The sequence below is a fragment of the Diorhabda sublineata genome, chromosome 2 (genome assembly GCF_026230105.1).
Source record: "Diorhabda sublineata isolate icDioSubl1.1 chromosome 2, icDioSubl1.1, whole genome shotgun sequence".
Taxonomy (NCBI): Eukaryota; Metazoa; Arthropoda; class Insecta; order Coleoptera; family Chrysomelidae; genus Diorhabda; species Diorhabda sublineata.
Window position 1 is genome coordinate 15,371,329 of NC_079475.1, and position 14,165 is coordinate 15,385,493.

Genomic DNA, 14,165 nt, shown 5'->3' on the forward strand with positions numbered 1-14,165 from the left:
TCCTCCTGTAGCGAAGTGCAAACACGATTGAATCCGGAAAAGCAACGGTATCTCGAGATATTACTTCATCATCAAAAGTCGAAGGGACTTGATCGATACACTGTTGTTAGATTAATCCAGGTTGAAATTCATAGAAAATCTTCTAAACCACTCAAATAGCCCTCGTATGACAACCCGTTCTCAGTACTATTAAAAACTTAAAAACCCGTTGACTATTAAAAATGTCAAACTTAATGCTGGGATTGTCAATTTGACATATTCACATCAGTGTTGCCATCTTTCAAAGTACCAACTCTCGAATACACTATTAGTATCTCTAAAAAATTATGCTCATAAATCCATTTTCACTCACCCTATACCTGAATAATAAAAAGACTTGTTACACATCTCAAACTTGATTGATGAATTGCTCGCAATATTTCAGAATACTTTATACTGTAAAAAGAATATGGAATCCCAAGAAACACCTGTATCCTGTCCGTTTTAGTTCTCTATCAATCATATTATACACCAAAAATACACCCTGTGACATTATAAGTTTATACACATCTATCTCCCTAAACTGTTTAGAATAATCACACCAAGAAAAAACTATTCAAATATGTCAACATTTATTTACTTTTTCCTAGTCTATAAAGCTACATCTTGTCTTTCCGCATTATTTCCTGTCAAATCATGGTAAAGTGTAATGAAAATGTCTTTTTGAATAATCCGAATATCCCGTGACGTGAAGTTAAGTAGAAAACAATCAACAATATTATTATCTGGAAAAAATTGAAATCGGGTTGTCAGTCTGATCAAAATATGTTATTTCAAAAAATAATCAAATAAAGTACCCTTCAGAATGTGTAAAATGAAAAAATTGGATACTAGCTTATCTGGCATGAAACAAACAAATACACACATCGAGGTCTCTAATACCAATATACATCTCCACTAGACATTTGCGTAATTTGACTGACATCGTAGTTTTTGGTGGTCAGAACTCTGAAGATTCCGCAAACTCATATGCCAAAGTTGAAAAACGTGTTAGTGTGAGTCTGTAATGCATATTACTGTAATTTAACGAATAATGGTTTAGTGATTTTCCTTGATTTGTGAGAAATAGTCTAATAGATGCTTGAATATGACACTCAAAATTGTAGCAGCATGTGATAAAGACGAAGCTGCGTGTACTATATCAATAGAAGCCAGCTTGTTTTTCTTCAAGATGCTCCTGTTTGAAATAAAGGTGGTTAGACTATAAAGATGGTTTTCCATCATAGATTACAGTTACAGCTTACTTGTCAGCAGCTTTTAAATAGCTTCTTAGTTGTTATTTCATGTAGCTTCTTCTATACTATCCGCTTTGGGTTAATATGTGCATACTGTAGTGAAAAAGCTTCTATTACTGTTTTATTTTCCCTTTCTTAGTTATCAAATGTTCAATAGAGAGACTTTAACTGATCAAGATGTGTTTGATTATCTCTATCTAACTTATGTGAACGTAATTAGAGTCCAATTATTAAGTATAAATGGGCCACGACAAGCACGTACAATCTGCCGCATTCGTTTGTGTCCTTGTTGGAGGAAGGACGGAACACGTCTCGTTACTGCCATTATTTTGAATTGGTTGATGTTTTATTTAGTTCTTAAAAGAAATTACAATGTTATGCAGACTTATTCATTTTTCTGCTTTTTTTTATAAAGGCATGGACTTTTTAGACGATCTCCCGCCCTTGACTACGATTAATCAAGCTCTTCCTTCCACTTTTATTGGGGCCATTATGATTAGTTCCTATAATGAGGTTTACTAATTAAAATAGATTCAAAATACTCGATTTATATTCTACAGAAAAATATATTTGGAATGAAATATTAGCAATTTTTATTGACTCATATATATGCAGATTAATCCAAAAAATTGCGTCATATGAAAACCATTTTCTAATTTGTTACAAAGTTTTATTATTACTTCAAAAAAGCGCCTGACAACAACTGAGCAACTTTTATTTTTAACTTTTTTTCTATTTTTAACATTAACAGCACTAAGGCAAGTGCGCGAGAACTGTTTCAATATTGTAATCTCTTAACTTCTTTATCTCTCTAGCAGAGCTAGAAAAAAAATCAATTTTGAACGGTCATTTTTAGCTTTTTCTCGTTTAATTTCAGATGGTATGAAGAAATTTCATATTTTCTGTTCTATTCTATTCGTACTGATTCTTAAATAAATAGAAATTAGGAACTTAGCTCGACTTAATATTACAAAATTTGCTTGAAATTCCCTAATTTTTCTATCCCTCTAGTAGAGCTCTTGATAAAGGAAAAAATCGATCTCGAACGGTCATTCTTAGCTTTTTCTTGTCTAATTTCAGATGTTATGAAGAAATTTCATATTTTCTGTTCTGTTTTATCCGTATTAATTCCAAAATAAAGAAACTACGAACTTATTCAGACGTAATATCATAAAAAAGACATCTAGAATTTTGTGAACGCTATTCATAAAAAGCAAAAGTTAAAAAGATATAAGAAAAACTTACCGGCGAATTACCACAAATTTACTTTGATTTTCCACTTGTAGAATGTAGATGGATATACGAGGTCCGGCTATTAAATAACGACATTGGTTACTAAAAAAGGTTTTATTATAAAAATTAAAAATTATTCAACATTCTAATGATATCCGTCAAAATACTCTCCCCTCCTCGCCACACACCTTTCCATACGTTTTTTCCAATGATCGAAGCAATGCTGGAAGTCTTCTTTGGTCTTCTTAGGAGCTCTGCCGTTTGTTGCTCTACCGCTTTCATCAACTCAAATCGAGTCCCTTTCAAAGCAGATATTTTTCTAATCTTAGCAGACCCATTGACGCAAGAGCTTTTGGTCAGGTCAGATTTTTTGGCACCAAATTCGCACAGACTTTTATCATGTGTAATTTCTCGTGTAAAATATTTCTGTTTCTTTATCGGCGTTTACAGCTTCAGCAATCATCCGGATGCTCATTCGACGATCTTCACGCACAATTTGGTTGGTTTTGGTCATTGTTTCTGGAGTTGAAGCAGTCATAGGGCGACCTGGGCGCTGGACATCTTCAGTGCTCTCTCAGCCCTCACCAAAGCGCTTACACTACTCAAAAATACGAGCACGATATAGAGAATTTTCTCCATAGATCTCTTGCAACAATTTATAGCACTCAGTCGAAGTTTTTTTCAATTTATCGAGAAATTTGAGATTGTGACGGAAACATGTTATGGGTCGTGCATAGACAATACATCCAGATACCCAACGCACTACTCGTTTTTTACCCCACCCATCTAGGGCGCTCTCTAGATGCCCATCTTGTTATTCAATAGTCAGACCTCGTAGAAATTTATGTGTTAAGGCATGTTACCTTAGAATGGACAGTGAACTTAAATACAGTAACAGGACATACTTTTACATTAAAAGAGTAGATGGATACGAATCATTGTATGCCTTTGTTAACGTATTTCACTGTTTTAATATTGTTTCTCTCTTAATGAGCCTCCTGTTTCAATGTACCTTCGTCCTCCCACTCAATTTTTTGTAGATCACTGTGAAAGCATCGATTTTTTTGTTCGGTATTTCTTTGTTCTTTAGCGAGTGATATCTCTGGAGATGGCTCTACTTTATAATAAAAATTCACTCTTGTATTATTCACCCGAGGACAATTTTCCGTAATACTGTACCTCATATTGCTTCAAGGAAGGTCCTTTCCTTTTATATTCAACATTCAACGCCGAAACTCGGTCGTCTGAGCTTTTCTGTAGATAACAAGGTTCACAACGTGTAAGTGATGTTGAGTAGGATTTGAAATAGGTTCCCCTTGACTACCTCTTCAAATTCCAACGATATCAGTGAATTAAAACAAAATATTACCTTATGATTATTCTGTTGGAATTATATAAATAATTCTTAATTTGTTACAGAAATCCAGTAGCGAATGTTTCAGCGTTAACTTCGAAGTAGGAGATGAAAGTACATGGGAAAATGAATTGTTTTTTCCGGCACAACGAGGAATTTCTCTGTTGTAAGTATCATGATTTTGTTATATCGCACTTTTTGGAGCTAGGTGAAACTTTTGGGCAATGAAAATGGTCCGTGATTATAATTAAAGCGAAAAATATGAAACGTCCAGTTTAAGATAATTCATTGAACTAATCAATAAAGTTTATATTGATTTTTTGGGTACGTGATGATTTTTAATCTGTTGAGATAATTATGCGCCACTCGGGACAGATATAATTCAGGTAAAGGTGGACCGAGTAGGTAATAAAACTCGAGACGGATTCATTAAGAGTATCGACTGGAATTTAGTACCTAATCCGCTTTGTAAAGTTCTAAATTATAGTTCTAAATCCTTTAAATTAAATTAAATTTACATTACGTAGGTACTGAGCAATATACAATGAAGAAATGAATTTTTAATATTTGCGGAAGAGACGTAATTTGTAAAATCCCATATAACATAATAATGCACACTTGCGCAATTGGTTGGTCTTATCATAATAACACCCTTTCTCTTTAGTTCTCGACTAATCGTCATGTGAGTTAGCTGAAATCGGCGAGTCAACTTTCGAGTTAATGTTCCTAATTTGACTTTTACACATTCTAACGATCTATTTGACTGGGCATTAGTCAAAGCTTTTGGAAGCCCACTTTTTGGAAGGTTTAAACATGGTATTCATTGTTCCAATTCACTTATTGTTTTATAAATGATCGAGTGCAATATTCTGTTCTCTAAATATATTCATGTCAGTTTTTGACAACTGTCCTACTAAACTGTATATACTTTTTCAGATATCCAACTTTTACGCCATAAAGTTAAAATTTGACAAAAATTGAAATGAAATATTGAAAAATATTGAAACATTAGAAAATTTGTGTTTTCGATAGCAACTGGATTCTAAGTTAATTGGAATTGAATTGAACGCAACGAAGAGAAAGAAGATTCGTCCAAACATAATAAAAGTAATCGAAGACCTGATTACCGATAATTTTTCATATATCAGAAAGGAAAATAAACTGACAAGGAGACATCCTCAGCCCGATATTGTTCAGCATTATAATGTATGAGATTATGAACAAGGTAAAGCAAGCTGGAAGAGGATACCGGATGGGAAACAAAGAAATAAAAATAGTATGTTATGCTGATGACGCCATGATTATCTCAGAAAACGAAGATAAGTTACAAAGGCTACTGTAGGTTTGAACAAATAGCGAGAACTTTTAACATGCAAATATCTCCGAGGAAAACTAAATCTTTCACAGTATCCAGAGAATCGAGAAGATGAAAACTCGTAATATACGATCCGAGTGTAGAATAAGTGATGTCATCCCAATATCTAGGAGCGAACAAAAAGTAATAGAAATCTAAGGAATAAATTGAACGCTCAAACAACAAAGGAGTCAAAGGGATAAATATATGACCACCAGGACCAATACAGAATATTAAAGACCTGTGTGAGACCAGACCAGAGAACACCATAACTAAGCGGCTTTTAAGAGCTACTGAAATACGAACGTGACATCCAGGATGTAGTGACATGGGCGAGAAATTGGCAAAGGGAATGGGGAGACCACGTGGACAGAATGTTAGATGACAGGTTCGCAAAGATTGCAAAGGAAGAAAAACCGATTACACCCCGACCACCAGGACGACCACCTACAAGATGATATGAAAGGTGGTCTCCATCATCCCAGCTGCAGCTAGGCAACTATTGATGCAAACAAAGGACTAAGTTAATAGAGGATTTCATGCCACCAATGCGATACCTTACAAATGTTTTTGAATCAAATCGATCCTGATACCAATGAATTTCTTAAGAATCATCAGATTTGTCCTTCTTATCAGATAAGATTAAAATTGAATATCTACTTGTTTTTCTCTATTTCTATTTCCTTTATTTTGAATTAGTTTATAAGTTTTAGGAATTTAAAAAATGACGAGTTTGAAAGATAATTTATTTTCAAAGTGGGAAGTAGGCGAAATCCATTCCAGAATTCCTTCCTCAATATTTGACTGAAATAGCTTGTATTGAAAGAAATTTCGATATACAGACTTGCTGTAAAATCCAATATAAGTATTGAGTTTTTGTTCGTATCACTGGAATTTATTGCTACAAAAAAGTTGATAAAGAACATAAAATTGAACGCTTCTTATCTGATTTGATTAACACGCGGGTTTTAAATTGAAATCAACCCTCACAATTATCCCTAAATATATAATAGTCTGTTCTCAAGCCAGGAAACCATTAACCGGTGAAAGTAATAAAAATTTATATCTGCCATCGACACAAATCTAAATTCTCCGGTTTAAAGTGGTATACAACGTTGCCAATTACGTTGCTGGGGAGCAAAACCTGATGAGAACATGAGAATTATTACATTTTGAAGTGTTTCCGGACACGTACGTGATTGATTTTCATTTGATATATTACAAAGACGATAATTGCATGAAATTGATGGAATCATTAACTCAGGATAAGATGAGGATTCCGATTATAGTTGATGAATCCAAAAAGAGATATGAAGTAAAATTACGTGCTGATGACACACAAAATGGAGCTGGAGAAGGTTCAATTATCTTCTCTTTCTCTCCAAGTACAAATTAGAGAATTGAAATAAACCAGATCACAGTGATAAAAATTTCGCAATTTGTAATTAATTACCAAGATAAAAAACAGAGATATGAAATTCAATTTATGAACTTAACTGAAAATTAGGTTAGCTCGTATCAAATTACTCTCGTAGACTATGATAATAATAAAAATCCATCAATAGTGTTGTCAAATTTTATCATTATCAGTATAATTGTTGCCAAAAGTGTCGCTACAACAGTGATTGCCTGGGGTCGACTAAATTGTAAGAGAAAGAAGACCCCAAAAAGCGTTTGGATGTGGTTTTTGATAACTCTTCTTCTTCTACGGCGATCGTCAAAATTATTTCAACAAGTTCCAACATGGTTGCAAGGTGGTTTTAGATGAGCAATATCTAAGTGCTCCCATAGCGGTCACTACATATGATAATGTGGCAAAAATCAATTTCGAATTGTTAGAACGCCAAAGAAAGATGCGCAGGGTAGTAGAGAGTAAAAATTTCAAAAGATCATGTGAGTCACACCTGCATTATATTTTGTGTCTGCGTCGTTTCTTAACAGTTTAAACAATGGACAGCTAGAGTTCCTATCGGAAAGTTAGTAGCCACTGTTTTATGATATTCCCTCGATGTGATCTACGTCGACTCTCTGGAGAAGAGAGAAACGGCTTAGAAGGCTACGCCGAATTATTGGTTGATTCTACGATTTGCTAGAAAAGTGTTTTTCCACCATGATAACTGCACCAACTCACAACTCCGCCCTTACCATGGCCAAACTGATTAGGAACTACTACCACGTCCACTGTATTCTCATGATTTGGTCCCATGGAAATTATATTGAAAAATTAATTGTGAATTCCAAAATTTTCGTTTTTTTGTTTGCTAAGTACTTATCGAACCATCCTCTATATTAGTAATTCAAAAAATCTATTGTAAAATAAAGTATTTAACATTGGTTTGATAATATGAGATATTATTCTTTAGAGAGGATTTGCACGGCTAAATCTCGATTTCGATTTACAGTATAAATATTTAAAATTATTCAAATAGTGGTTATAAGAAACGTTAACATTTACAGTGCCTTTCGTTAATGGTAGGTAAAAAACCACAAAAAATGTATAAAACTAAATGTCCTTAAGAGAAAGTTCCAATAATTCAAACATTTTGTAGATATTCATAAAATGATGATTAAAATTTAAAGGATATCCATATAGAAATCTTAAATTCCATTTGAGTGGTATAAAAAATAAGACAGTACGTAACAAAATCAATTTCTTAGAAAGATCTCAAAAATTGGAGAATTAGTTCTCTTCAAAATCGTCTTCAAAATCACTTTTGACTGAGACAATAATTGATATAGAACTGCTACTTGAGATACAAAACATTTTAATGAATATAGAACGATGTTTACTAGATTTTTGGGCAGTGATTTAGGGTACTAGAACTAATCAGAATACCACGAGAAACAATTCGAAGGTACAAATACTGGATGTGCACCCGAGGCCATGAAATTATGCCCAACAGCTGCATTAGAAGTGATTCTAAATCTCTCAACTCTCCACATAGTACTGGAAAACGTGACAGAAAAAACAACACTGCACAGAGACGGAATCACCAAAGAAAAATCCTCCTTAAATAATGAACAAACCTGGGACATGCCTCATGATATTCACCTAAATATTAAACATTAAATGGTATACGGACGGAACTAAAGCAACAGACAGAACTTGAATAGAAGTGTACAATTGTGCAATTAAAAAAGTTGTCCAGTTCGATCCAGAGAAGATCTATAGCAAACAGAACAGCAGCCATTAAAACTTTAAGCTCCAATATCATGAAATCCAAACTCTTTTGTGATTAATCGAGCTAGGCAAGAAAAATAAAATATAAAAAGAAATGAATTATCTAATAAGCTTGCTCCATAGGACCTGAACCCTTTCGTAGTATCAGCTACAGAAGAAAAAAAAGCAATGAAAAAGAAGCTAGATAGGAGCAAAACCAATCATTGGGAGAACGTATAGAGGTTGAGTCAGGCAAAGACTCTCTTGGGAAACTATAACCAGAGAAGATCTGCTGAATGTATCAACTTGAGTAAGAACAATCTACGAATAGTAACAGAAGTCCAATGGGGGCACTGTCGCCTTAGTAGACACCTAAAAGCGCTAGACTCAGCAGATAATGCGGCGTACAGATTTTGTTGCACAGAGGACATGACATCTATCCACATTCTCTTTAAATGTGAAACACTGCAGTACTCCAAAGCGCTACACTTGGGAGCGTATGAAATAGAAGACGAATATCTTTGTTAGGTTAGCCACAATCTGGAATTTCTGAAAGAAGTGGGATTATCAGATTAGCTGTAAACACATACTTTATTTAGGAGATGGACCAAGAGGCCCCACTGTAAAGTTTATAAATGAAAAAGCAATCTGCAAAGTGCGTTTAGCGCTTCCTCAATAATGATCGTTTACATGATAAATTTTAAAGAATGTTTGGGTACATTAAAATAAAAGTAAATTTATCCGTTGCACTTGGAACAATGGAATCATCCAAGAAACGTATTTCCAAGATAGCAAAACCTTTTTTCGGCAATTAGAGTTATGGTCGCGATATTTGAGTACTCTAAAATATTGAGAGTTTTATATGATTATCCAATAAAAGAAGCAACTGTAATTGAACAATATTTTACAAATTTTTATGCCGAGTTTGAGGAAAGAAAGGTTTTCTTTCATCACTACAATATGCCTGCCCATTTGTTCGCTATTGTTACAGAACAATTAGCCGAACGATTTATTGCCTCATCCGCCACATTCATCTGTAAGTCTTCCACCGATTAGCTTTTATTTCCAAACTTTAAATAATGGTTTGTTGAGAAGCCATTTCAGAAACATGAGAAAACGAACGCGTACAATGCGGAAATTTCAAAAGATTATTTTTGAAGCGAATTTTTTTGGAAAATAAAACCTCCTTCGTAATTGTTTAAAACTATTTATATTACTCATGATGAAGCTATCGATATTCTACTAACAATCAAAGATGACATAAAAATACGACTAAAAGGGACCATTAGTAGCCTGTCAAGAGCAGAAGCTGCAATATTTATGCTTGAGGGATCCAAGAATACATTGAAGTTGAGGAGATATTCGATATATTCTGAGATTACTTATTTATTTCTATTTTAAAACTAACTTTTAAAAATTGTAAGCTTCAATAATTGCATTTTCAAGAAGCACTTATGATTATGATATGATAAATTTTCATTTATAAAATATCAAATATATCCTATTTCTATGGACGAGAGATTGATAAACCTACTTACTAATACAAAACCTTGTATGGTCATTTTAAATATTATTACAGAATAATTAAATATTTTCTAGAATTTTCATAAATGTACAAGTTTTTGGACTTTTATTGGTCTTTTATAACCATAAGCTGAAGAGAATAATAGAAAAAAGTTTGGGCCGGTCAAAAGTACCTTTTTGAAAATAAAAGGAACTTTGTTTTATTCTAGTTTCAAAAGTCTCTTCCGATTATAAATTTTTTTATATAAAAAGAAGGTTTAAGTTGTGTCTTTGTAACATTTTAGTTCAATTGCAGCAAGTTTAAGAAAATCGCTTGAATAGAACCTCAGTTATTTGAGTTTTTTATAACTAACTTCCAAATCTTCAGCATATGCTATTAAAAATTTCTATTCTCAATATAAATACGGAAAGAAGAAAACTTTGTCCTACATCCTACAAATAAGAAAAGATAGTATAGAGAAATTGAATTTCCTGTTACAAAAGGAATAATTGCCGAATTGTACTTGAAAAAACATTTTTGACAAACAGAAAACCATTTATTTTTGTCCAAATTAAACATATAAAAAAAGCCGTGAGCACCAGAGCTCCATCACGAAAGTCGAATTTTTCGTCGAATGAAGAATTTAACTAATACAAAAACAAATCTTTAAATAAAATGAAATTCTTGGAAATGATATCAATTCTCAATCTTATTTCTTTATATGGAAAATTTGCTATTCCTCAATAACTTTTCATTTCACAAGTTAACTCTCTCTCTCGAATGAAAATTCATAATTTCAATAGACGCAGTGGTCTCGAACCCTCTTGTTCAATTCCAATTGACAACAAAGAAAAAATTGTCATAATGACAAGAAATTTCGAAAATGGGAAGTAAAAAAAATCACCCTAGCAACGATCATACTCGTATTATTCATTAAATAGGAGGCGGTCCAATTCATCAATTACAACGATCAAAATTATTTCGGGCGTTTTGTGCTAGAAGAACTGAAGAAGAAAACTGCGAACTTGAGAAAGACAATTCTTCAACATCACCCCTACTTGCATGCGAAGTTCGAACCCTCTAGTTAAACTTTTTCTGGACAAAAAATAAGAAAATATAACAAAAATGACCATAAAATGGAGAGGGGTGGGACCTTAGAGAGGAAATCATCTCGCAACTAATTGAACCTACATGTGAAATTTCATTTTTCAGTCGCTTTTCTTTTGACCTGCAGAGGTGGGCAAAGGTCAAAAACCACTTTTTTGCACTGCGACCCCTCGAAATATTCATTTGTTTTCAACCAAACTCTAATAACATCAATCTGCCGCCAAAAAAGCCATGTATGCTAATTTTGAACCAAATCGGATCCATAGCAATTGCTCGAGAGACGAAAATAAGAATTGTAGCTTAAACAGAAATTTGACTTGGATTAACTACCCCAGATTTTCACGAATTTGTAAATCCTAGGGTTAAACCACTCGCAATGGAAAATTGGTAAAAATATTAGCTTCCATTGAGATTAACTAAATTTTGTTCACAGCTGGTGTGTTCTAATTTACTGAAAGTTCAGCGTACCAAATTACGGTTAGAATGACCTTCTCTTGCACTTCATATTTTTAAGGCGCTGGTGAGCTGTGAGGCTCTTCTTCTCACTCCACATTTTGACCTCTGTATAGTTTTTTAGAGCTTGCTATATGCAGACAATTTTTTATATTCAGTTTGACCACTATCTTCAACTATTTAAGTTAAAGCCCCTTGGCATGATGCTAGTCAACGTGCAAAGCAATGCAAGACGCAATATTTTTTTATGTCGAAGTTCAACTAATTGTTTCATGCAAGATTTCACACTGGCAACATTATCGATTTGGTACCATTTTTATTGCATGCACATTTCAATTCTAGGGAGAAATGAGCTTATGATCTGCTGATATTACTTCGTTCCTTCCTTGAATATTTTTTAGTTATCTCATGTTATATTTCCTTTAGGAGTTTTTCTTGTTTCTTTATCCATTCTCAAATAATTTTTGTATGCTCTCTCGTCTAATGCTAGCTTAACTCATGTTTCCCTTTATTCTATCTAGCGAGGCCCTAGCCCACCATCACTTGAATGTTCTTTTCTATCCATCAACAGGAAAGTAGCTGCCGATATAATTATTCCCAATAATGCATTAACAATTTTTTTTTGTTTACTTTACCCAGCTAGGTTATTTTCATTTTTAAACCGCCCACAAAATATTAAATCAAATGTGAAGTTAGTAAATTGTATTCCATACTTGTGAAATTTTGATTAGTGGCAACCATGATGCAAGGGCAAAAGCCTCGCATAATGTCAAGCGACGTCATATATGTAATACGTATATTGCTCTAGCAAGAAATTCCATGTAATTTCTCGCAAGTTTTCTTACAACATGTGATGCGATCTTTATAGTCGTACGTCAATCTTGCAATACGAGATGCTACCGATTTCGTCTGTGATAGCGGTTGTGGGTGCTATACCTCCATGTTTGTTAGTACACGATTTCTCTTGTACATATAAGCACTCGACTTTACATTTCAACTATGCTTTATGAAACTGTAGATTCTCCAACAAATCCTTATTAATTCGCAACTCTTATCAACGCAAGTATTTGATCATCACCTGTCGCTTGACATGATTCATTTTGAATCAGAGTCATGATAATATATCAGAGCTTTGGAAATCAAGAAATTAAGAAAAAACTTGTTTGAATGCTCTGCATTTACTCTTTCACAATACTTTTTATTAGTGAGCTTTTTATTAACATTCAAATTATTGAGATTAGAATTTCTAAATCACTATCAACTCAAAGATTCAATATTAATACCATTGGATAATAATCGATGAGATTCATTGTTATTTTCATGTATCAGGTAATATTTATGAATTTGTGGTGATGACAACTCTTCTATATGGGATTATTTATTAACGGAGCGTTTTTCATACATTCCATTTTGATACTGGTGGTCTATCGAAAGTAGACACGCTTCAATAACAATCTCTAGCATGAGTCTATCCATATTAAGTTACAGTGTGACGTGATGACATATACTTGTTTCATTTTACAAGGGTCATGTTGTTATTACTGCTCAATAGTCTCGTAAAAGAAAAGTAATATATGGATGCTATATTTTTTTCTTATTCAGTACACCAATACACACCTACTTTGAAAAATAGAAGTCATAACTTTTGGCAGAACTGTTTAAATCACTGTTTAAAGGGTCAAATTATGTTTATTTTGCGAAAAAACTAATTATTGGGTGATCTTCAATGTATACGAGGGTTGTTATTAAAGTTTTGTGATAAAATAATAAAAAAGTTTATAATTTTTGGGCGATTGTCGAATTATGCGATATCCAACGCAAACAAACCTTTTTGATCCTCATGTAATATTGAATGTATGCGAGTGGAACTGACGCCCAAGTATGCTTCAATCTAACGGTATGTCACATGACGATCTTGCAATATCAGTTTACACACAATATCGATGTTTTCTGGCACAACAGTCGATTTTGGACAACCTTCACGAAATTCATCTTGTAGCGAAAAGCGGCGACGATTGAATGAGAAAAATCAGTGAAACACGGTGGTTCGAGATGGTGTTTCATCACCAAAAGTCGAAGCGATTTGATCGGCACACTGCTGTCGAAAGACAGAAAATAATCGCACGAAATGTTTCAAATATATGTAAATAACTAAAATAGTATTCTTATACAAAAAGTTGCGGGTATTAAAAAACCTTACGAAACGAGGGATTATTCATCATCATCAATTATTTACATCGCGAATTGGAAAAAAATATTTTTGAATTTAAGTTGCTCAATTTATTAAAATAAATAATAATAAAAAATTGTTTATTTTGGTTGTATGATGTATTTCACATGTGCGATAACTTAAAATCCAGCTTTACCACTTACAACTTAGTTTAATTCACGTCGAAAGTTATTCAATTCCATTTTTTTACCAAAATGAATGTTTGAAGTAATTGTAAACAACTCAAATAGCACTCGTATGGAAATTACAATAGCCCGTGAAGACTCTCAGATAGTTAATTTTCTTCTCAGTTATATTGAAATATAACAAAAAATGTTATACAACTTTTTAAAATTTACAAAAAGTTTCACCAAAAAACCAAAAAATTATCGCACGAAAATATTCGAGATTTAATTCCATTTTTTGACCAAGATGAATGTTGCAAGTATCTGTAAACAACTGAAATGAAAACATACGTAGTCATTAAAACTGTCAATGTCAGATTTGACATATTCAT

The 14,165-nt window shown here is 33.2% G+C and overlaps 1 protein-coding gene across 4 annotated transcripts in view; it reads left to right on the forward strand.

Moving 5' to 3' along the window:
• The window catches only part of LOC130452813 (pleckstrin homology domain-containing family G member 5), a 363,306-nt gene that overhangs the window by 197,139 nt on the left and 152,002 nt on the right, over positions 1-14,165 (forward strand). For all 4 annotated transcript variants that reach the window (XM_056792270.1, XM_056792271.1, XM_056792272.1 and 1 more), the window contains one exon: positions 3,927-4,027. In XM_056792270.1, the coding sequence (XP_056648248.1) occupies positions 3,927-4,027 (101 nt within the window). The remainder of the gene's footprint in view (positions 1-3,926; positions 4,028-14,165) is intronic.